This window comes from Stenella coeruleoalba (assembly GCF_951394435.1).
Source record: "Stenella coeruleoalba genome assembly, chromosome: 15".
Taxonomy (NCBI): Eukaryota; Metazoa; Chordata; class Mammalia; order Artiodactyla; family Delphinidae; genus Stenella; species Stenella coeruleoalba.
The window spans coordinates 29,306,846-29,332,926 of record NC_137161.1 but is presented as its reverse complement, the minus strand read 5'-3'; the positions used below and the strand labels follow the sequence as shown (position 1 = coordinate 29,332,926).

General features: G+C 41.2%; 1 protein-coding gene across 4 annotated transcripts in view; it reads right to left on the bottom strand.

Annotated features, from left to right (window-relative positions):
• The window catches only part of PTPRA (protein tyrosine phosphatase receptor type A), a 184,992-nt gene that overhangs the window by 69,075 nt on the left and 89,836 nt on the right, over nucleotides 1-26,081 (bottom strand). For 2 of the 4 annotated variants that reach the window (XM_079945664.1, XM_079945665.1), the window contains exons 2-3: nucleotides 2,357-2,435; nucleotides 841-1,182 (exon numbers count right to left, since the gene is read on the bottom strand). In XM_079945664.1, the coding sequence (XP_079801790.1) occupies nucleotides 841-1,182; nucleotides 2,357-2,429 (415 nt within the window). In that variant the 5' untranslated portion in view covers nucleotides 2,430-2,435. Of the gene's footprint in view, nucleotides 1-840; nucleotides 1,183-2,356; nucleotides 2,436-26,081 lie in introns of those variants that run through there. The other 2 variants (XM_079945667.1, XM_079945666.1) reach the window with 2 other exon arrangements.

Sequence of the window (26,081 nt, the reverse complement as noted above, 5' to 3'; positions counted from 1 at the left end):
GACAATTATATAGCTGTCGGGGAACAATTATTTCCTTTACTACTCACAGAAGCCCTTAGAGGAACCCCCTCCAGTCCTCGGAAATTTGCCCTACCCCACCTGGTCTCAGATTTAGGTCTCTGATTCTATCTTCAAAGCCACTTCCACTTCAACCAGTGATTGATCCAAGAAGAGAAGTGGGCTGGGCTGAGGCCCTGAACAAACTGGCAGTGTAACTTAACTGTTTCCCTGAATTCTTCTTCCTAACTCTACTCCTGGCCACAGGCCTTCCACTCTTATCTAATTGTTATAGACACCCAGACCCCTTCTCCTTCCCATGGTCTCCATGGATTCCTTCCTTTTCAAGGCTAATACTATTACTCAGTTTCACTACCCTTTAATCTTCAGTCTCTCACATCATCAATTAGCTCTCCTCTTTCTCTTATATTTTCAATCTTCTTCTCTACCATTAAACATGATTAAGTCTCCCCAGTCTAACCAGGATCCCATGCAAAGCAGGATAACCTCCAGAATCTCTCTTCTTACCTCCTTTTTTTTTTTTTGGCCACACGGCATGCAGGATCTCAGTTCCCTGACCAGGGATTGAACCTGGGCCCCCTGCATTGGAAGTGCAGAGTCTTAACCACTGGACCACAGGGGAAGTCCCCTATCTTCTTTCCTCTTAACTATGTTAACCAGATATTCCTGAGAATCCCCTGTATCTAGGTTTCATTACTTTGTGCTTGGGCGATTTTACTTATTTCAAGAAATTTTATTGCTAGAAAACACAAACAAAAAAAATAAAAGGGTGAACAAACTCAAAGAGGAAAAGAAAGAACAAATAGAAACCACCTCTAGTACCTGAAGGAGGAAAGGTTTCTGGAGTGGTTGCTGCAGTGCTGGCATTTCCCTCCCAAGGTTCTGTTCTGGTATCTGTGAACTGGTTATCTGGAAGCCATGTTCCATTTGGTGAAACTGCAGTGACTACAGAATTGGTGCTTACTGTTCTTGTGGTCCCATTGTCAGAGTCTGAAGAATTGACAGTGGTTACATAGGTGGGTCCCAGAGTTAGGCTTGGGCTGGATGTTGGTGCCAAGGAAGGAGAAGTTACTGAAGAAGTAGGATTTGAAGTTTTGGTCTCTTCTTTAAGTGATTCTGCTGTAGATGCTTTAATAGATGTTGTAACGCCTACTGAAGGTGAAACTACAAACACAAAAAAAGCAAGAAAACATCACACAAAGAATTTGAGAGCTCAACAGGTATGAGGCACAAAGCAGCAAGCCCTTACTACACTCTCAAACACTTGGAGACCAATGAGCAGATACACACACACACACACACACACACACACACACACACACACACTCACCCTCTTTTATTTTATTATCTTTTAAAAAAAATTGAAGTATAATTGACTTACAATGTTCTGTCAATCTCTGCTGTATAGCAAAGTGACTCAGTTACACATATATATATACATTCTTTTTTAATATTCTTTTCCATTATCGTTTGTTCCAGGAGATTGGATATAGTTCCCTATGCTATATAGTAGGACCCTGTTCTTTATCCATTCTAAATGTAATAGTTTGCATCTACCAACCCCAAACTCCCAGTCCCTCCCTCTCCCTCCCCCTCTCCCCCTTGGAACAACAAGTCTGTCCTCTATGTCTGTGACTCTATTTCTGTTTCGTAGATAGGTCCATTTGTGCCATATTTTAGATTCCACATATAAGTGGTATCATATGGGATCTTTCTTACTTCACTTAGTATGATAATCTCTAGTTGTATCCAAGTAGCTACAAATGGCATTATTTCGTTCCTTTTTTTTCCATTCTTTTTTATGGCTGAGTAGTAGTCCATTGTATATATGTACCACATCTTTATCTGTTGATCGACATTTAGGTTGTTTCCATGTTTTGGCTATTGTGAACAGTGCGGCTATGAACATAGGGGTGCATGTATCTTTTTGAATTACAGTTTTCTCTGGGTATATGCCAAGCAGCACATACTCTTCTTTTAATGCTGAATCCTTCCCTCACTTCCAAAGGATTACTGTCTAATGGAGGGAGAAACGGGATTCTTTACTTAGTTCCTCAGAATCAATATATGAGTCTTAAATAGCAACCGTTTTCTTTTCTTAACTTTTCAGGAATGAATACATAATCTCTTTATTTAAAGTAGTATATGGTATATAGAACAATGCTGAGCATAGCATACACTATAACCCAGAGATGTGCAAAGACATTTTACTATCACTTTTAAGTACAACTTTAATATTTTTTCTTTCTTCAGTATCACCGAGGCCTTCAAATTTGGGTCATTAAACATAAAACCAAAATTCTATTCCTAATACCAGTCTTATCAAATGGCACTTTACCTATGGTAGTGTTGTTGGCACCAACATGTATCAGACCACTGCCAAGCAGAACAAGAAGGAACCAGGAATCCATGTTGACCTGGAAAATAGAGAGCCATTTTAGATAAGGTCCCGTTATACGGTAACTATGTCCAAACTATTCACCAAAGGAGTATATTGGGCAAACTCTTCCTAGCTATTAAAGTGCACACACAGGACCAATGATCTTTTGGGAGTCTGGTAAGCACAATTCCCCAGGAATCCAGCTACTTAATTGAATCTTTACACAACTATAAGTAAGAGCAGTGGTTCTCCACCTTGGCTGTACTTTAGAATCACTCAAAGAACTTAACAACAACAACAACAAATCCCTGCGCCAGACTACATCTCTGGGGGTGAGAGGCAGGTAGCAATCCGTTTAAAAGCTTCCCAGTTAATTGCTATGTGCAGCTTTAGTGTCTTCAGAATGAGAAGTATGGAGAAGGTAGGTTGACTGCATGAATGTACTGCCCTCCAAAGCAGACGTTATACAGCTGTTCTCAACCTTTTATTTCACTTCAAACCATATCAGAGGGCTATGGCACATTCCCATTGGTAGTAGTGGCTCATTCATCCATTCAGATGTCTATGCCCTATACTAAGCTAGGTACTAGGGAAACAACTAGGGAGCAATACCCTCAGAGGTCCCATTTTCATGAGACTCACAGCCTAGAGGTAATTTAATATGGTAGTGACTCTCCAAGGGAATCAGCACATGCCTCTCCATGGGGCACATGACAATCTCTGAGGAAGTGTGAAGAAATGCAGGTGGTTTATGCACATCCCAGGAGTTTGCCTCTGGTACCAATAACCATGCCTAGCAGGGAATTGGGTTCAGCCAGTGGCCTTCCCAAGGTACAGCCATACAAGATTTGACCAGTTCCCCTCCTCCCCCCGATCATTATCCAAAATTGGGAAAGCATACAATTCCCTCCATAAGGGTTAGAAAACAGATTGGAAGGCTGATTATTATGTATGTATCCATGTCTATTTTTGATAAACCAATAGGACATGGTTTTAGGAAAAATAACAATGTATTTGCGGGGAGGGGGTTAGACCATCACCGCATTCCATATATCAAAATAAGATCCAGATGGGCTGAAAAATTAAATGCTTACAAACACATTTTAAGAGGGAATAAATGCAAATGTGAGTGCAGAGTGAGGAAGGATTTTCTAAACATAAATGCATTGTAAGAAATCACAAAGGAATAAATCACAAAGGTAAAAATGGAATATCTGACAATAGAAAAAAATAAAAGCTACAAAATATAAAAGAAATCAATCATAAACAATGTTCATGGATAGGAGGACTCAATATTGTCAAGACGTCAGTTCTTCCCAACCTGGTTTACAGATTCAGTGCAATCTCAATCAAAATCCTACCAAGCTATTTTGTGGATATCAAGAACTGGTTAAGTTTATATAGAGATGCAAAAGACTGAGAATAGGTAGCTCAATACTGAAGCAAAGTTGGAGGATTACTGTAAAAGCAAATAGTAATATAAAAAAGCAAATAGTAATCAAGGCAGTGTGGTATTGGTGAAAGAACAGACAAATAGACCAATGCAACATGAGAGAGAACCCAGATACAGACCCACATAAATATAGTCAATGGATCTTTTACAAAGGAGCAAAGTCAATACAATGGAGCAAAGATAGTCTTTTCAAACAATGGTGCTGGAATAGCTCGGCATACATATACAAAAAAAAGAAAGAAAAAAAATCTAGACACAGACCTTATACCCTTCACAAAAATTAACTCAAAATGAATCACAGACCTAGATGTAAATGCAAAAGACTCCTGGAAGATAACATAGGAGAAAATCTACATGACCTTGGGTTTAGCAATGACTTTTAAGATACAACACCAAAGGCAGAGCCATAAAAAAATAATAAGCTGTACTTCATCAAAATTAAAAACTTCTGCTCTACAAAAGACAATGTCAAGAGAATGAGAAGACAAGCCACAGACTGCGAGAAAATATTTGCCAAACACACATCAGGTAAAGGACTGCTATCCAAAATCAAGAACTCTTAAAACTCAACAATAAAAAAACTATCAACCCAATTAAAAAATAGACCTGAACAGACACCTCACCAAAGAAGATACACAAATGGCAAAAAAGCATATGAAAAGATGTTCAGCAACATATGTCATTAGGGAATTGCAAATTAAAACAATGAGACACCACTACACACCTATCAGAATGCCCAAAATCCAAAACACTGACAACATCAAATCCCGGTGCTTCTGCAGAGCAGCATAAACTCTCATTCATTGTGGGAATTCAAAATGGTGTAGCCACTTTGGAAGGCAGTTTGGTGGTTTCTTACAAAACTAAACATATTCTTACCATATGACACAAGCAATTGTGCTCCTTGGTACTCAAAACAGAACTCAAACTACTGATGGTAATACCAATTAGCCTATAATAACAAACTCCTTTCCAGAAAGATTATACAAGAATCTTAAAGGTGCCCACATTGTTTTCTGACCCATTTCCAAGGTTCTATTCTTGAGTATATGTAAATAATCTGAAACTCAGATTAAAATGATATGGAGCTATTCATTAAGTGGAAAAATACAAACAATCCAAATACCCAAAAATAGGGAAAATAGGGAAAAGTCAGTAGTATTACGCTGCTCTTCAAGACAATAATTGTTGCTACTCGATATGCTATATTCGAAGAATTTAAGAAAATGGAACAAGCCCATCATTTTTAAGCTTAAAAAACCCCGTCAGATCAAAACTGAATATAGGGACTTCCCTGGTGGTGCAGTGGTTAAGACTCCATGCTCCGAATGCAGGAGGCCTAGGTTTGATCCCTGGTCAGGGAACTAGATCTCACATGCATGCTGCAACTGAGTTCACACACCACAATTAAGGAGCCTGAGAGCTGCAACTAAGGAGCCTGAGAGCAGCAACTAAGGAACCTGAGAGCTGCAACTAAGGAGCCTGAGAGCAGCAACTAAGGAGCCTGAGAGCTGCAACTAAGACCTGGCACAACCAAATAAATAATAATAAAATAAGTAAATAAATACTAAAAAAACTCTGAATATACCATTTGATCTCAACTAAATTTATGTATGTATATGAACGTATATGCATGAAAGTAAGCCTGGAAGGAAAAATCTATAAACATTTTAGCACAGCATTTTTGATTTTTATTTTCTTTATATTGTATTTTATTTCCAAGATTTTTCAAATAAGGAGCATGATATTTTTATAAATAAAAATAATCAATAAAAGTAAGTTAAAAAGAAAATAGATTTCACTACAAAACATGAATATAAGAAGCAAAACTAAAGGAAGGAAACTGCAGAGGAAAGTGAAGTGAAAGAATTCAAGGAAAAGAACAAATGCATACTGGATGGCAAGTTGGAGAGGATTTGTATGCATAAACTAGGGAGTGAGAGGCATGTCAGAATTTAAGAAGAGCCATGTCAGTAACAAGGTAGATCCATGGACCACAACCAGGAAAACCATCGTAAAGGCCTCATTCTTCCCAGAGGATATAAAGACCCTCAGGTAAATTCCTGTGAGTTCTGACACCCTGACTAAACTGCAACCACACCTATGCTTAACTTTCCCTCCTCCAGTCTCCAAGTCTTTCATTCCAAGTATTCCAAAGCTGCAAAGTCAGGAAGTACAGTTGAGGTTTCCTCAGTCCTCTAGGATGCCATATACAAACCATTTTTCCTGGAGTCTGCTCTAATACGCCCTGTTCTTGAGGGCTTTTTTGCCTTATGATTTCCTGGCACTCACTTGTCACTGAAGACACTGCATTGTGGCTCACAGTTTTCTTCCCATTCCAAAGTCCTGATATTCTCCTGGAAGATTTTGTTTCAACATCTTTACAGATGACAGCCACAATTCACATCCAGACAAGTCTCTGAGTTCCCTGACTTCCTCACCTCCAATGACCTTATACCTCCACTCCACTGGGGCTTGTCATGACAATGGCTGCACTCTAGATTTTTTTTTTTTTTTTTTGCAGTATGAGGGCCTCTCACTGCTGTGGCCTCTCCCGTTGCAGAGCACAGGCTCCAGACGCGCAGGCTCAGCAGCCATGGCTCACGGGCCCAGCCGCTCCGTGGCATGTGGGATCCTCCCAGACCGGGGCACGAACCCATGTCCCCTGCATCGGCAGGTGGACTCTCAACCACTGCGCCACCAGGGAAGCCCTGCACTCTAGATTTTGTCAGCACCAGGAAAAGCTCTCATACTGAATCTTACTTTCCCACTCTCCAACCATACTCCCTTACCCTTGCAGTTCACACTCTTGTCTACTATACCTGCACTTTGACCTCACCCAGGATTTCAGTCCCTTGAACCTCTAATTTTCTTTCCAATATCTCTGTTCTGTCTTATTTCCTTCTCTACTCAACCAAGAAAACTTGGTGTTAGCTCAATCACTACCTTGCTAATATCCTAAATTCTTTTGCTACGTTGTTCTTCTATTACACCTACATGGGGGAAATAGTCCCCAACCCTGAACTAATCCAACTGTCAGCCCTACACCTGGACTGCCAAATGTTCCTTAAGAAAATCAAACAACCCATAGGTTAAGATCACTGTTTCTGCCTCAGTGGAACTCTGAACACTTTCTGCAATCTTTCTATATTTCCCTAGTCAGCTCTCTCTCTAATGCTCCAGTGATTTCAAAGAACCTCCTCTCCTCTCCAACCATCTCCTCTCACATCCTTGGCTGTTGGCCTTGCCTTCACTTCAGAGATAAGAGAAACTACTAGACTGGGATACCCTTACCTACCAGTCACCTTATTTACAAATTTCTTCCTTCTCTGCAATTCCTCCCAAGAATCTCAGTCCCTTAGGAACCTTGTCCTGTAGATCCTCTAACACCATCTCCTAGGTTTAACGCCCTTTCATAACAGCATTTAAACACAATTAAGAATTTCTCAAAGAAAAGAACTCCTTTTAATCTATATCAATCCTCCAGCTAGCATTCTCTCTACTCCACTTCACAGCCAAATTTCTAGAAAGAGTTGTCTCCATGGCAATCTGGCTTCTTTTTCCACCATTCCACTAAAACAGCTACCTCCATATTTTTAAAGAATGAGCTCTTTAAAAATATTTCCAACTCATTCACAAAGGTCTATTTTCCTCGATATATAAAGGACTCCTACAGATTAAGAGATGGCAAAAGAGTAAAAGAGACGAAACAGACAATTCACAGAAAACTGAACAGTTCTCTTAATAAGAAAAAATGCTTAAACTCACTCATGATCAAAGAAAGCCAAATTAAAGCCATACTGTGATATCATTTTTCACATGTCAGATAGGCAAATATAAAAAAACTTTAACAACACTGCGTTGGGGCAAGGGTTTGTGTAAACAAGTACTCTCATATGATCTGTAAATATTTATCAGAATTACAAAAGCACAAACACTTTGACACAATTCTACTTGAGAATTTTACAGATATACCCATACTTTTAAAGTGGCCAATATACAGGTTATTCAATGAAACATAGTCTGCAATAGAAAGAGACTGAAAATAACCTAAATGTTTATCAGTGGGAGAGGGAGACGTGTTTAAATAAATTATGGCATATTCATAAAATGGAATACTATGCAGCTGTTAAACAAAATGAGGCTCTTTGGAGATCATTTTATTTCAGCACACAAGCCTTTTTTAAAAACTTTGAACCATCTTAAAAATAACTTTTGCGGGACTTCCCTGGTGGCGCAGTGGTTAAGAATCCGCCTGCCAGTGCAGGGGACATGGGTTCCATCCCTGGTCCGGGAAGATCCCACATGCCGCAGAGCAACTAAGCCTGTGTGTCACAACTACGGAGCCTGCACTCTAGAGCCTGCGAGCCACAACTACCGAGCCCACGTGCCACAACTACTGAAGCCCGTGCACCTAGAGAGCCCGTGCTCCGCAACAAGAGAAGCTACTGAAATGAGAAGCCCACACACTGCAACAAAGAGTAGCCCCCGCTCTCCGCAACTAGAGAAAGCCCGCGTGCAGCAATGAAGACCCCACACAGCCAAAAAAACAATAATAATAACTTTTGCAAAAAACTCAAAATTCATGAGAGGAGGGACTTCCCTAGTGGTCTGGTGGTTAAGAATCCGCCTTCCAATGCAGGGGACGTGGGTTCCATCCCTGGTTGGGAAACTAAGATCCCACATGACGTGGGGTAACTAAGCCCATGCGCTCCAACTACTAAGCCCGTGCACCACGACTAGAGAGCCCATGTACCACAACTACAGAGCCCACGTGCTCTGTATCCTGCATGCCACAACTAGAGAGCCTGCGCACTGCAACTAGAGAGAAGCCTGTGCACCGCAACAAAGAGCCTGCATGACTCAACGAAAGATCCTGCATGCTGCAACTAAGACCCAATGCAGCCATAAATAAATAAATAAATATATATATTTTTAAAAATTCACAAGAGGAAAAGCCCACTGGTATTTCTTTCTCCTTCGCCCATCCCCCTTTCTCTTCCTCTCTTCCCCACCCTTCTCTGTGTGTGTCTGTCTCTCTCTCTCTCTCTCTCTCTCTCACACACACACACACACACACACACACACACACACACACACACACACACGACTTCTTTGTTGTTAAATCTCTCAACCTCTCTGTCACATCTGATTTATTGACATCCCATACTCTCCCAAATTTATCTCTTCCCCATACCTCTCTCTGAATTGAGGATTTTGAAAGCTGGTTCTATGACGAAGGCCTAGTCTTGACACAGATGAACAGGTAAATAGTTTGAATCTGAGGGAAATATGCACTATCAAACGTCAGAAGGAAACCAGCCCTCCCTTTCAGCTATAGTCTGCATGATGCCAGGAAGCCTGTGCACAAATTCTAATAGTAGGAATGGTTCTGCCTTGTCACAGGATGATTTTTAGATGAGCTATTTGTGATACTTTTATTTTATTTTAAAAATTAGTTTGTCTGACAACTTCTTTTAAAACTAAATATACACCTAACTTTATGACCCAATAATTCCATTTCTACATATTTACACAAGAGAAATAAGAACATATGTCCAAGAAAAGACTAGTACAAGAATGTTCATAACAAAAAGCTGAAAATAATCCAAGTAACTATCGCTAACAGAATATATAAACGGTAAGTGGTTTTTTTCTTACAATGGAATATTACTCAGTAATAAAAAGGAAAGAACTGCTGATATACACAAAAACATGGATGAATCTAAAAAACATCATGCTGAGTGAAAAAAGCCTTACATAACATATGACTCCATACAGATGAAGTTCTAGAAAAAGCAAAACTAATCTGTGGTGGAAAAATCAGAACAATGGTTGCCTGGGAAAGAGATGGGAGGATTTACTGAAAAGGAACATGAGGGTACTTCCTGGACAACAGTAATATTCTGTATCTTGACAAGGAAATGGGTTGTGTGGGTGTATGAATTTTTCAGAACTCACTGAATGATAACTTAAGATTTGTGCATTTCACTGTACATAAATTTTATCTCTAAAAAGATTCCACCCATAAACACATGTTGTAAATGATATGTATGCTTAAATAACTGGGAAGAAGTATACTGATATACACAACTTACTTTGAAATACATAAAAACAATATGGATTGATGAATACAGGGGATGGATAGACAGATACAGTAGAGTAAAATGTTAATTGTAGAATTTTGCTGGGTGGATATAAAATTCTCTCAACTCTTCTCTACATTTGAAATGTTTAGAATAAAAGGCTGATTACAAAAATCAGTTCTGAGAGAACTGGTATTTTCATGGTATTGCATTGCATAATCTTGGGACATAGTATTTTGCCCATTTAATCAAGTTTTTAGTATTTTGCCCATTTATTCAAGTTTTTATGTTCAAAGTGTTACTGTATTTTTTGTCCTATTCATTTCTTCCTGGTTTTTTTATATTATGTTACCATTATGAATGGAATCTTTGTTTTTTAAAATTTCAGCTTCACTAAGGTAAAACTGACATATAAAATTATAAGATATTTAAAGTGTACATTGTGGTGATACTATATACATATACACTGTGAAAGAATTTCCCCCATCTAATTAATTAATACATTCATCACCTCACCTGTTTATCTTTTTTGGGGGCAGAGAAAATTTAAGTTCTAATCTCTTAGCAAATTTCAATTATACAATAGAGTATTATCAAATATAGTTACCATCTTTTATGTTAGATCCTTAGACCTTATTCATCTTCTAACTGAAATGAGTGGAATCTTTTAATGTTATTTATTAATAGATTACTTTTCTTATATAGGAAAGACATTGGTCCTCCTCCCCTTCACTGAAATTATAAGCTATTAAAATAAATAAATAAAGCATGCTCATTACAAGACATACAAACAGGGAATTCCCTGGTGGTCTAGTGGTTAGGACTCAGTGCTTTCACTGCCGGGGCCCGGGTTCAGTCCCTGGTCAGGGAACTAAGATCCTGCAAGCTAGGCATGGCACAGCCAAACAACAACAACAAAAGACATACAAACGGAACCGATGGATATAAAGAAAAATCCTATACTATAAAATTATATACCTACACATAAAAAATAAATAAATAAACAGGATAGTAGATCTGCTGTCTACAGCTTGCATTTTTACTTAAATAATAAATTCTGGACATCTTCCACATCAATACTTTCCAGCTACTTTTCTTTTCAGTAGCTGCATAAGTGCTTTATCATATGGATATACCACAATCATTTTAACCAGTCTTTCTGTTTGCTTTTGTTAGGTAGGAGTTAACTGTATATGATTTCCTCCTCTATCTTACACATTTTTAATATTAATTAATTATTTTTTGGCTGCGTTGGGTCTTCATCGCTGCGTGCAGGCTTTCTCTTGTTGCGGTGAGTGGGGGCTACTCTTTGTTGCGGTGCGCGGGCTTCTCACTGTGGTGGTTTCCCTTTGTTGTGGAGCACGGCCTCTAGGCATGCGGGCTTCAGTAGTTCTGGCTCGCGGGCTCTAGAGCGCAGGCTTGGTAGTTGTGGCCCACGGGCTTAGTTGCTCCGCGACATGTGGGATCTTCCCAGACCAGGGCTTGAACCTGTGTCTCCTGCACTGGCAGGCGGATTATTAACCACTGCGCCACCAGGAGGTCCTTACACGTTATTTTTGATTGGGCAACAGTGGCCTGAGTAAAGACTGAATTATATACTCCAGGAAAGCCAAATAATGGAAGAAACTCAAGCTTATACATTTTTCATTTTTTTCAAACACCCTTGTGAATAATAAGCCTTTGGTTATGTGAGTATAGAATAAATGAGCAGGGAGGCTTTGGGAGATGAGTCATGAAGGTCTGGGCAGTTCCCTAATTTATTGGACACAATGGCATACACACTGTATCCTTTCTCCTACCCCACCACACCCAGACAAAAGGCTAATATACAGTTCTTTTTTCATTACAAAAACATTTCTTACTTAAAAAAATTTGTTTCCACTGCACATACATTAGGGAGATAAACCAGGAAAGTTTAACATTCAAATAACAAAGGAAAACCAAGATGCCATTAGCGATACTTAAAAGCCTTAGGACAAACAACAAAGCAAGTTCTGAAAAATTATAGCTATTGTTTTCCTAATATTTTAGTGTCTAAGAACATTTCCTAAATGCTCTTAAAATTCAAATTCAGCATAGCAGATCTGAGACGTTCCCCAGGAAATCATGTGGAGGCTGAATTCTGCAGTGGGGACATGGATGGTGGGCATTGTTCATTGGCTGTTAAATCACTCACACTTGCCCTCCCATCTCAAATCCCAGTCTGCACTGAGCACTTGGTATGCTTCCTCTCGCTTAATCCTTCACAATCCTATGATGCTGATATTGGTGTTATTACAACTTACCATGCTGTGTACCTTGTGGGGGAGGGAGTCTCTCTTGAATTGCAATCAATTATACATGCTTACACACATTTCAGGGGTAAATTATTTTAAATATATATACTGCACCCAAGATTAAGGAACCATCACAGGCATATTGAGTATCTAGTAAAGAAAGAATTTTTGAGCTTCTGGCCAAAGACAAACACTCCTTGCCCAGATGTACACTCCCTGTCAATGAACCCTGAGGTCTGGAGAGACATGCCACCCTCACCTAAGAACAAGGAGAGGAAGAAAGAAAGAAAACTGGATGCTAGTACTAAGGAGAACACGCCCATTCCTCAGCTAGGTGTAGACAAGTGACTAAATTCTGGCCAAGGAGATATAAGCTAAAGTATATTATGAGATCTCTAGGAAGGTGGTTTAACAGGGAGGGAGGTAGGGAGTCTTTTTTCCCTGTTCTCCCTCTCCTGTAATCTAGAATTCAGATGTGATGATTAGAGCCTCAGCAGTCATTATGGGCCCTGAAGTGACTTTCAAGATAATAGAATAGAGAGCTAGAAAGAGACCAAGTTCTCTGATGACACTGTTGAACTGCCATACCAGCCCTGCTTACTTTCAGATTTCATATATACAAGAAAGAAATAAACCTATTTTCTGATATATGCAACCAACCCCAATCCTGATACAGATAGTTATAAAGAATAAGAAGACCAACTCCTAACATTATGACTTGCTATGGATAAGGAATGGAAACGATGAGGGTGCTCTAAAATGCATTTTCCTTGGTGCTCTTGCTAGGAAGCACAATGTGGCATACATTTGCTAAAGAAAAAATGTTACAAGGAATTAATATTATGATGTTCCCACTAGCAAAGGAGAGCTCAGCCAATCTGCACATTCTCCAGAGTAGAGACTCTGGCTGTGATAGCTTCCATTAAGAGTCCATCTATACAAAGCTAAGCATTCAATATTCAATACATTGATAAAATATGATCAAGTATCAGGTACAATTTATCTCAATATTCAATACATTGATAAAATATGATCAAGTATCAGGTACAATTTATCTCAATATTTGGCCTTTTATCTCAGTTAAATCTCAGAGCAACTCTACATGAGAGAGATTCTTCATATTCCCATTTTGAAGATAAAGAAATTGAGAGATGGTCACATAGCTGGGAGTTGTAGAAGTAGAATTCAAATCCAGGTCTACCGGACTTTTCTTCACATATCACTGACCCTTCAAAAGCTTAAAGACTGTTGAAAGATGTCTCCCAGGTGTGGAAGAAACAAAGTGGCAGCCAGGAGTGTTATGCTCTGCCTGAGCCTTCTTCTAGAGCTTTTCAGATTCTCTGATTTGAGAAAAAGGCACCTAGATGGAGAGTTCAGTTCCTTCAGCTAACTGTTCACTCATTAACATTATATTATTTATTATTAAGATCAAAAACTATTTTTACAACTATAATCCTTGGTTGCCTGCTATGTGCTAGGCATTTGTATGAGGCATTCTATATACTTTAACCTAATTAATCCCCACAACCACCTTTTGAGTTAGGTACTGTTTTTCCATTCTACAAATGAATAAAGATCACAGAGGTTAAGGAATTTGTCCAAGCCACATACCTAGTAAGTGCCTACTAGGATTCAAACTCAGGGCTTTTAAAACTCCAAAGTTCCCGCCTGCCAATGCAGGGGACACGGGTTCGTGTCCTGGCCCAGGAAGATCCCACATGCTGTGGAGCAATTAAGCTCGTGCGCCACAACTAATGAGCCTGCGTTCTAGAGCCTTCAAGCCACAACTACTGAAGCCCGCATGCCTAGAGCCTGTGCTCCACAACAAGAGAAGCCACTGCAATGAGAAGCCTCCACACCGCAACGAAGAATAGCCTCTGCTCACCGCAACTCGAGAAAGCCCGCACGCAGCAACGAAGACCCAAGCAGCCAAAAAAACAAATAAATAAATAAATTTTAAAAAAACAAAAAAACAAAAAACCTCCAACCAGATAATGGGAATACACAGACAGATTAGATATGGACTAAGTATAGACTGCCATCAAGTAGTTCACTAACCAGCAGTGAGGCACAAATAAGCTATTTATTTCAAACCCTGAATTATCACCTGGCAAAATGTTAGTCAATTAACACTAAGGCGAGGTAGTAAAACTGCACACCACAGAAGGATTTTCAGGGGAGGTAATGCTTGAGATGAACTTGGAAGGAAAAAGAGCAGTTAGCCAGGAGAAGGGTCAGAAACAAGAAAAAGTCTTTAAAGCAAAGAGGACTTTGAAGCTTGAAAAGATCTATCTGGTTCCAGGAATGGCAAAGAGCTAGGTAAGGGCATCAAGCAGGACCTCGATAAACATTTGCTAAATGAATGTGAAAATGGCAGACATGAAAGACTGGGGACTGTGAGGATATGTGGAGGAAATGCAGGAGATGAGGCTAGAAGAAGCAGCGAACAGATCACAAAGGGGCTTGTTAGGCCACAATAAAAAGTTTTGACTTTCCACTGAACACACTGAGGAACCACCAGAGGCTTTAACACAGGGAGGTTGACCATAACAATATGGATTTTCAAACAATGACTAATAGTAGGGTAGAGGATCAACTGGTGTGGTTTGAGGTTAGAAGGGCTGCTGACTGAAGCTTTCTGAAATAATCTAGCCAATGAACCAGGAGGACCTCAGAGCAGGGCTGATAAGTGTATAGGGACAGAACTGAAAACTTAACAATGAGATGCCAGAGGTAAGGAAGGCCCAGGTCCCTGACTTAGATGAATCTCAATGCTATATGCAGAAGAATGATTGCTTTGAGACATACCATAGGGAAGGTGATGAGCTTAGTTCTGAACATTGAGAACAGTACAGTACTACAGTACATGTTGTACCTACAGGGGATGGAATGGGGGTGAAGGGTTGGAGAAGGGGCAGAATGGCAGACAGGCAATGACAGAGCAACTGCCACGGAAGTCAGGCAGTAAGCCAAAGAAAAGAAGACAGCTGTAGAGATTGACAAAAGCAGCAATGAGCAAGCCAGGCAGGAGACATCTGACAAACACAGGAGGCAGGAGTAGGTGGGTGCTGATGAGTAAAAAACTGACACATGCCTGGGACTTCCCTGATGGTCCAGTAGCTAAGACTCCACGTTCCCAATGCAGGGGCCTGGGTTCGATCCCTGGTCAGGGAACTAGATCCCACATGCCGCAACTAAGAGTTTGCACGCAGCAACTCAAAAGATCCCACATGCTGCAACTAAGACCTGGCACAGCCAAATAAATAAATAAATAATCAAACAAGCTAACAACAAAATATAATTCTCAACTTAAAAAAAAAAAATTGACACATGCCACTAAGGGAGGGTGGAGTAGGAATGGCACACACACGCTGAATACTTGCTAGTGAGAAAAAAGAACCTGAAAAACTGCTGAAGCGCTCCTGAAGAAGTCCTGGAACACCAGAAATCAACTTTCATTATAGGTCTTCAATGGAGAAAGACAACGTGATACAGGTCCCAAATAAAGGGGAGAGGAACCCCTAAAATTAATAGGAGTCTGAAGCTCTCAAGAGCAGCTCATTTCCAAAGATAAGCTTATGTAGAGAATGAAAAAGGCCCACTAAGGCTCAGAAATAGATTGTTAAATTCTATTGTCTTTGAGTTACACCTAAGGCAAGATTCAATTTGGGGCCTGGAGACAGATGAGCCTGGAGACAATGAAATCAGCTTACTTCAATAAACAAAACAGTTTATACTAAACTTATACTGCAGATTAATTAAGACAAAGAGCAATATGGAAAAGTATTTGTTCTGCTTAAAGCACATACTGGAATAAACTACTGGAGATATAAAACCAAAATATAGTACAGGTTATGTGCATAAAATAAAATTGAAAAACAAGCCAGAGACGGAGCCTGGCCAAGATGGTAGAGTAGGATGACCCTGAGCTCACCTCCTCTCGCAGGCACACCAAAATCAGAATTATCTGCAGAGCAACTATTGATGAGAAAGACTGGAATCTAGCAGAAAAGATCTACAAAGATATAAAGAAGGAAACCACAACCAGATGGGCAGGAGGGATGGAGTCTCGATATAGTCAAGACCCATAGCCCCAGGAGGGCAAAACGCAACAGGAGGATAATTTTTATTGCAGAGGTTCTCCCCAAGCAGCAACAGGTTTGAGCTCCACATTGGGGTCCTGCACCAGGAAGACAAACCCCCAGAATACTTGGCTTTGAAGGCCAAGGGGGCTTACCTGTGGGAGTCCCAGAGAGCTGTGGGAAATAGCCTCTTAAAGGGCACATACAAAATCTCACATGCTTCGGGATCCAGCGCAGAAGCAGTAATTTGAAAGGAGGCTGGGTCAGACCCACCTGCTAATCTTGGAGAGTCTCCCAGAGAGGCAGGAGGCAACTGGAGCTCACTCTGGGGACATAAACACTGGTGGCAGCCATTTTGGGGAGCTTGTTCTACCACGTGCACATTGGTGCTAGCAAGCAGCATTTTGGAATCCTCCCTCTAGCTTATTAGCACTGGGACATTGCTCCGCCCACCAGTCGGTCAGCACCAGTACTGGGTCGCCTCAGGCCAAGCAACTAGCCAGGCAGGGACACAGCCCCACTCACCAGCAGGTAGGCTACCTTAATACCTCCTGAGCCCACAGCCAACTTGGGACATGGCCCTGTCCACCACAGGGCCTAGGACCTGGCCCTATACAACAGTGGGCAGGCACTAGCCCTGGAACCTCCGGGGACCTGCAGCCAGAGACCCTAGGGCCCAGCTCCACCCTCCAGTGGGCAGGCATACCAGTGAGCCAACACACCAACTCCAGGACCCCCAGGGCCCTGCAGCCAGAGACCCTGGGCCCTGGTTCTGCCCACCTATGAGTTGGCACTAGCCCAGGGGCCAGACTCAGACAACAGTGGGCAGGCACTAGCCACAGGACCCTCTGGGCCCCAGCTCCACCCACCAGCAAGCCAACGCCGACTCCAAGACACCTTGGGCCCCTCAGCAAGTCAGCCTGGTATCTGGTCCCATGCACTAGTGGGCGGGTACAAGCTTCGGGACACCCTAGAGAGAACAGCCAACTGTGTTGGGAACTGGCTCCACTCACCAGAGGGCCAACATCAGCTCCAGGACTACCAGGGCTCTACAGCAGAAATCACAGGACCCAGCTATGCCCATCAGTGAGCCAGCACTAGCCCCAGAACCTCTAAGACCTTGACTCCATTCACCAGAGGTTCAATACCAGCTCTGGGACCACTTAGCCCTGCAGCCAGAGACCCGGGGACCTGGCTTCACTCACTGATGGCCAGGTACCAGTCCTGGGATCCCTTGTACCCCAATCCCACCCACCAGCTGGTGGATACCAACCCCAGGGCCACTGCAGCCCTGCAGTCTGCCCTGTCAGGACCCAGATAACAAGCCAGCAGGCTGGCACCAGCCCTGGGACCCCCTCACCCAGGACCCAGTTCTGCCCACTAGCAGGTCAACACCAGCTCTGGGACACCCTGGGCCCCTCAGCCAGCAGCCCCACCCAAAAGCAGGTTGAACCAGCTTTGGGACCTTGGGGCCCTGCACCCAGAGACCCCAGGACCCAGCTCCTCCTAGCAGCAAGCTGGCACTAGCCCCAGGACCCCCTGGGTCCTGGCCCCGCCCACTAGCTGGTCAACACCAGCCATGGCCCCACATACCAACAGGCCAACACCATCTCTGAGATGCCTTGGACTCCTCAGCCAGGTGCCCCAGGGTCCAGCCCCACTCACCAGTGGAGTAGCACCAGCTTTGTAACATCCTGGAACCTGCAGCCAGCCATGTCAGGAATTGGGACCACTCACCAGCAGGCTACACTACATCCAGGAACCCTGGCCCTGCAACCTGCCTCCCCCCAATCCGGCTCTGCCCACCAGTGATCCAGCACTAGCCCTGGGACTCCCTCGGGGTTCCACAGCCAGCTGCCTCATGACCTGGCCCAGCCAACCAGTGGCCAGCAGCCTCCACGCAAGGTAGGGCCTGGCAACCAAATGGACCAGGGGCCAGCCACACCTACCAGACCACCACAACAGAAGGACCCATGCAATTCATATAGCGGGTACCCCTAGAGCATACAGGTCTGGTGGCTAGAGGGGAGTGCACTGCTGGGATGCATAGGACGTGTCCTACAAAAGGCCATTTCTCCAAGGTCAGGAAATGTAACCTACCAGATACACAGAAATAAAAACAGCAAATTAGGTATAATGAGGTGACAAACGAACATGTTCCAAATGAATGAACAAGATAAAACCCGAGAAGAAGAACTAAGTAAAGTGGAGACAGGCAGTCTATCCGATAAAGAGTTCAAGGTAATGATTGTAAAAATGACCAAAGAACTTGAGAGAAGAATGGATGAACAGAGTGAGAACTTAGCAGTTTTAAACAAAGAGTTGGAAAATATAAAGAAGAACCAGAGATGAAGAATACAATAAATGAAATGAAAAATGCACTAGAAAGAATCATCAGTATATTAAATGATAAAGAAGAACAGATCAGCAAGCTGGAAGACAAAGTAGTAGAAATCACTGAAGCTGAACAACAACAACAAAAAGAAATGAGGACAGTTTAAGAGACTGCGAGAACAACATCAAGAGTACTAACATTCGGGACTTTCCTGGTGGTCCAGTGGCTAAAACTCCACCCTCCCAATGAAGGGAGCCTGGGTTCGATCCCTGGTCAGGGAATTAGATCCCACATGCCGCAACTAAAAAGACCCTGCATGCTGCAACAAAGATCCTGTATACTGCAACGAAGAGCCAGTGTGCTGCAACTAAGACCCAGAGCAGCCAAAACATTAGCATTACAGGGGTCCCAGAAGAAGAGAGAAAGTGGCAGAGAACATATATGGAGATGTAACAGCTGAAAACTTCCTTAACCTGGGAGAGGAAACAGACATCCAGGTCTAGGAAGCACAGAGAATCCCAACCAGGATCAATCCAAAGAGGACCACACCAAGATACACTGTAATTAAAATGGCAAAAAAAAAAAAAAAAAAAAAGATAAAGAGACAATATTAAAAGCAGCAAGGCAAAAGCAACAAGCTATGTACTAGGGGACTTCCATAAGGCTATCAGCTGACTTTTCAGAAGAAACTCTGTAGGCCAGAAGAGAGTAGCATGATATATTTAAAGTGATGAAAGGGGAAACCTACAATCAAGAATACTCTACCTGGCAAGGCTTTCATTCAGATTTGATGGAGAGATCAAAAGTTTTACAGACAAGCAAAAGCTAAGAATTCAGCACCATCAAACTGCTTTACAAGAAATGTTAAAGGGGGGATTCCCTGGTGGTCCAGTGGTTAAGAATCGGCCTTCCAATGCAGAGGACACAGGTTCGATCCCTGGTCGGGGAACTAGGATCCCACATGCATGCTGCACAGGGCAACTAAGCCCACGTACCACAACTAGAGAGCCCGCATGCTGCAACTACTGAGACCATGCACTCTAGAACCCGTGCGCCACAACAAAGAGCCTGCATGCTACAACGAAAGATCCCATGTACTGCAACCAAGACCTGACGCAGCCAATCAATCAATAAAAAAGAAATATTAACATTAAATGTTTTTTTAGACTTCTCTTAAAAAAAAAAGGCTACAACTAGAAACATAAAAACGACAAAAGGAAAAGGCTCATCAATAAAGGCAAATAAACAGTAAAGTATTAAATAAACCACATACAAAAGCTAGTAGGAAAGTTAAAAGACAAAAGTAATAAAATCATCTACATCTACAGTAAGTAGGTAAAGGATACCCAAAACAAAGAGATGAAAAACATGATGTCAGAAACAGTAATCATGGGAGGAGGGAGTTAAAAAATAATGCAGGGTTGTTAAAATGCATTTGAAATTAAGAGATCAGCAACTTAAAATCTATAATAGATACACACACAAAAAAGAGAAAGGATTCCAAACACAGCATTAAAGATAGTCATCAAATCACAAGAGAACAAAAAGAGCAAAAAAGAACTACAAAAAAAACCCCACCCAAATCAATTAACAAAATGGCAGTAAGTACATTCCTATCGATAATTACTTTAAATGTAAATGGACTAAATACTCCAATCAAAAGACCAAGTAGCTGAATGGATACAAAAATAAGACCCATATATATGCTGCCTATGAGAGACTCACTTCAGATCTAAAGACACACACATAGACTGAAAGTAATGGGATGCAAAAAGGTATTTTATGCAAATGGAAATCAAAAGAAAGCTGAGGTACAAACACTTATATCAGACAACTTAGACTTTAAAACTAAGACTAACACAAAACAAAGAAGGACAGTATGGAGGTTCCTCAAAAAACTAAAAATATAACTACCATATGATACAATTCCACTCTTGGGTATATACCCGAAGAAAACAAAAACACTACTTTGAAAAGATACATGCACCCCAATGTTCACAGGAGCATTATTCACAATAGTCAAGATATGGAAGCAACCTAAGTGTCCATCAACAGATGAATGGATAAACAGGATGTGGTGTGTACAAACACATACACACACACACACAGGAATACTACTAAGCCATAAAAAAGAATGAAAAATTGTCATTTCCACAATATGGATGAACCTGGAGGGTATTATGCTTAGTAAAATAAGTCAGACAGAGAAAGACAAATACTGTATGTTATCACTTATATGTGGAATGTAAAAAATAAACACGGACTTCCCTGGCAGTCCAGTGATTGGGACTCTGTGCTTCCATTGCAGGGGGCATGGGATCCCTGGTTGAGGAACTAAGATCCTGCATGCTGCACAGGAAGAGAGGAAGGGAGGGAGAGAGGAAGGGAGGGAGTAAGGAAAGAAGGAAATAGAATAGAATAGAATAGAATAAATAAAATAAAATAAAAATAAAAACTAAACAAGCAAATGAATATAACAAAACAGAAACAGACTTACAGACATAGAGAACAACTAGTGGCTACCAGTGTGGAGAAGGAAGGGGGGAGGGGCAAGATAGGGGTAGGAGATTAAGAAGTACAAACTACTATGTATAAAATAAGTAAGCTACAAGGATATATTATACCGTAAAGGGAATTACAGTGAGTATTTTTATAATATCTTTTTTTGTTTGTTTGTGGTACGCGGGCCTCTCACCGTTGCGGCCTCTCCCGCTGCGGGGCACAGGCTCGGACGCGCAGGCTCAGCGGCCATGGCTCACGGGCCCAGCCGCTCCGCGGCATGTGGGATCTTCCCGGACCGGGGCACGAACCCGCGTCCGCTGCATCAGCAGGCGGACTCTCAACCACTGCGCCACCAGGGAAGCCCCTTTTTATAATATCTTTAAGTGAAGTGTAATCTATACAAATTTGAGTCACTATGCTATATACCTGAAACTAATATAATGCTGTAAGTCAACTGTATCTCAATTAAAAAACAAAAACAAAAACCAGGGACAATTTTGAAAAGAATAAAATGTGAGGAATCCATTTACCCAGTGTTAAGGCTATAATGTACAGATCTATGAAATAAAATTAAGAGCCAGAAAAAGACCCACACAAATATGCCCAAATAATTTTTGACAAAGGTACAAAGGCAATTCAATGGAGGAAAGACAGCCTTTTCAACAAATTGTGCTGGGACAACTGGATATCCACATGCCAAAGAATAAGGTTGGACCCCCAACTTACATCATATACAAAAATTAACTCAAAATAGATCAAAGACCTAAACATCAAAGCTAACACTATAAAACTCTTAGAATATAAGGGAAAAGCTTCATGACATTGGATCTGGCAATGACTTTTTAAAATATAACACCAAAAACACAGGCAACAAAATAAAAAAATAGCTAAATTATCAAAATTAAAAACTTCTGTGCATCAAAGGACACTATCAACAGAATGAAAAGAACACTCAGGGATGAGAGAAAATATGTGCAAACCACCTATCTGATAAGGGACTGAAAACTAGAATACATAAAGAACTCCTACAACTCAACAACCAAAAAGACAACCTGGTTAAAAAAAATGGGCAAAGGACTTGAATAGACATTTCTCCAAAGATACACAAGTTGCCAATAAGCCCATGAAAAATGCTCAACATCACTAATCATTAGGGAAGTCAAATCAAAACCATATGGAGATACCATTTCACATCCACTAGGATAGCTATAATTATTTAAAAAAAAAAAAAAAGAAAAGAGAGAAAGAAAAGAAAAATGAAAGAAAAGAACAAGTTTTGGCAAGGATGTAGAGAAACTGGAACACTTGTACATTGCTAATGGGAATGTAAAATGGTGTACTCACTGTGGAAACCATCAAATTTTTTGATTCCTCAAAAAATTATACAGAATTATCATAGGATACAAGATCACTACTTCTGGGTATATACTCAAAGGAACTGAAAGCAGGAATTCAAACACATACTTGTATACCAATGTTCATAGCAGCATTATTCACAACAGCCAAAAGGTGACCCAAGTGTCCATCGAAAAATAAATGGATCAACAAAATGTATATTCATACAATGGAGCCTTACACAGGAAACTGACACATACCACCACATGGATAATCCTTGAAGACATCATACAAGTGAAATAAGCCAATCACAAAAGGACAACTATTGTATGATTTCATTCATATGAAGTATGTAGAGGAGTCATATTCATAAAGACAAAGTAGAAAGGTGGTCGCAGGGGCTGAAGAAGGGGGAAATGGGAAGTTATTATTTAATGGGTACAGAGTTTCAGTTGGGGAAGATGAAAAAGTTTTGGAGATGGACAGTGGTAATGGCTACCCAACAATGTGAATAAAATTAAAGCCACAAGAACATACACTAAAAAATGGTTAAAACAGTACATTTTATCATATATTTATATATACATCTCTCCAAAACTTTTTAAAAAGGCAAGCCACGAACTGGGAGAAAATCTTAGAAAGCATTTATCTGATAAAGAATTGGTATCCACAAAAACTCTCAACCTTCAACAATAAGAAGCATCCCAATAAAATAATGGGCAAAAGATTTGAACAAATTTTCACCAAAGAAGATATATGTAAAGGGAAACCAGAACATGGAAAAGGCTACAAATCATCAGTCATCAGGGAAATGCAAAGTGAAATGCAAGATACCCCTATCTGCTCACTGAAGTGGCTAAGATTAAAAGATCAATAATACCAAGTGTTATCAAGGATATATAAAAAAATCAGAACCCTCACACTGCTGGTCGTAATGTAAAATGGTATAACCACTTTGGGAAATCATTTGGCAGTTTCTTTAAAAAGCTAAACATATACTATGATCCAGCCATTCTACTCTTGGGTATTCATCCAAGAGAAAAGGAAAGGTATGTCCATATAAAAATTTGTTTATTATTGCTCACAGAAGCTTTATTTGTAATAGCCAAAATCTGGAAATAACCCATGTGCCCATTAATAAATGAATGCATAAGCAAATTTTGGTATAGACATATAATGAAATACTACTCAGCAATAAGAATGAATTAACTGTTGATACACACAAGATGGATGAATCTCAAAATAATTATGCTGGGGCTTCCCTGGTGGCGCAGTGGTTGAGAGTCCGTCTGCCGATGCAGGGGACACGGGTTCGTGCCCCGGTCCGGGAGGATCCCATGTGCCGCAAAGCGGCTGGGCCCGTGAGCCATGGCTGCTGAGCCTGCGCGTCTGGAGCCTGTGCTCCGAGACAGGAGAGGCCACAACAGTGAGAGGCCCGCATACCGCAAAAAAAAAAAAAAAAAAAATTATGCTGAGTAAAAGGAGCAAGACAAGAGTACATACTTGTTTTAAAATGTAGGTTTTATTATTATTCAGGCATGGTGAGACCAACAAATCAGATGACTGTTCCTGAAAAGATAGTTTGTTAGTTTGTTACTCACAGTTCCCAAAAGGAGGTGGCACAAGAGGAGAGGGAGTGAGGGGAAAACTTGAGTAAGAGCCATTATTGTGGCTTCTTCAGGAAGGAATGGGCAATGGACAAGGTAAAGTTTTAAAATTAGCTCTGGGGGGCTTCCCTGGTGGCGCAGCGGTGGAGAGTCCGCCTGCCGATGCAGGGGACACGGGTTCGTGCCCCGGTCTGGGAAGATCCCACATGCCGCGGAGCAGCTGGGCCCATGGGCCATGGCCGCTGAGCCTGCGCGTCCGGCCCCGTGCTCCGCAATGGGAGAGGCCACAACAGTGAGAGGCCCGCGAAAAGCAAAAAAAAAAAAAAAAAATAGCTCTGGGGCTTAAAGGTTGTCCTTAGTCACCTGGTACATGGCCCTAGGGTGAATTGAGCACGTCAACAGTGACCCAGAGTATGACAGCCCAATAAAGGAGGTATTTAGGGTGTGGGCTCTGGATTGGTTGGTTTGCATACGAAAGGCACTCTAGCAGGTGAGTTGTTTACTATCTACAGAAACCGGCTAACCCAGGAGGTGAAGTCTCTCCAAGGTCAGCAAGGTTCTAGATGTCAAAGCATCATAAACACATGATTAATACAATAACACATGACTTCACTTAGATAAAAACTTAGAGGACTTCCCTGGTGGTTCAGTGGTTAAGAATCCGCCTGCCAATGCAGGGGACACGGGTTCAAGCCCTGGTCCAGGAAGATCCCACATGACACAGAGCACCTAAACCCGTGTGCCACAACTACGGAGCCTGCGCTCTAGAGCCTGCGAGCCACAACTACTGAAGCCCATCTGCCACAACTACTGAAGTCCGCGCACCTAGAGCCTGTGCTCTGCAACAAGAGAAGCCACAGCAATGAGAAGCCTATGCACTGCAACGAAGAGTAGCCCCTCCTCACCACAACTAGAGAAAGCCCACGTGCAGCAATGAAGACCCAACGCAGCCCAAATAACTAACTAAATAAATGAATTTATTTTTTAAAAAAACCTAGAAAATACAAACACCTATAGTGACAGAAAATAGGTCACTGATTGCTTGGGGATGGAGGAGTAGGCAGGGGCAAGAAGGAGGGATTACAAAGGGACATAAGAAAACTTTGAGGGGTGATGGATATGTTCACACTCTCTTGACTGTGGTGAGTTTCACCGCTGTATAGATATGTCAAAACCTACTAAATCTTAAACTTTAAATGTGTACAGTTTACTGTATGTCAATTATAAAGTTGTTTAAAAATTACAGAAATAATAGACAAAATAAAAGTACATAAAATATACAATAAAGACAAATACCGTATGCTAACACATATATATGGAATCTAAGAAAAAAAAATGTCATGAAGAACCTAGGGGTAAGACAGGAATAAAGACACAGACCTACTAGAGAATGGACTTGAGGATATAGGGAAGGGGAAGGGGAAGCTGTGACAAAGTGAGAGAGTGGCATGGACATATATACACTACCAAACGTAAAATAGATAGCTAGTGGGAAGCAGCCGCATGGCACAGGGAGATCAGTTCAGTGCTTTGTGACCACCTAGAGGGGTGGGATAGGAAGGGTGGGAGGGAGAGAGACGCAAGAGGGAAGAGATGGGGAACATACGTATATGTATAACTGACTCATTTTGTTATAAAGCAGAAACTAACCAAAAAAAAAAAAATATATATATACAATAAAAATGAAATAAAGTGAAAGGATGGTGCTTTGATAAACAAAAAAATAAAGAGAAGGAACAAAATATTATGAGTAAAAAGTGGAAATAACTACAACTACAGCATATGAAAATCAATACTGTTTTCAATAACTATAGGCAAATAATTTTGAAAACTTCAAGGTGAACCCACAGTTTAAAATTTTCCCACAAAGAAAACACTCGGCCCAGATGATAAGTGAGAAGAAAGAGGAACTAATTCCCAACTCATTCTAAGAGGTGAGTAAAACCTGACAAAAACATTAGAAGAAAGGAAATTATAAGACCACTTCCACTCAGTAATATAGATTCA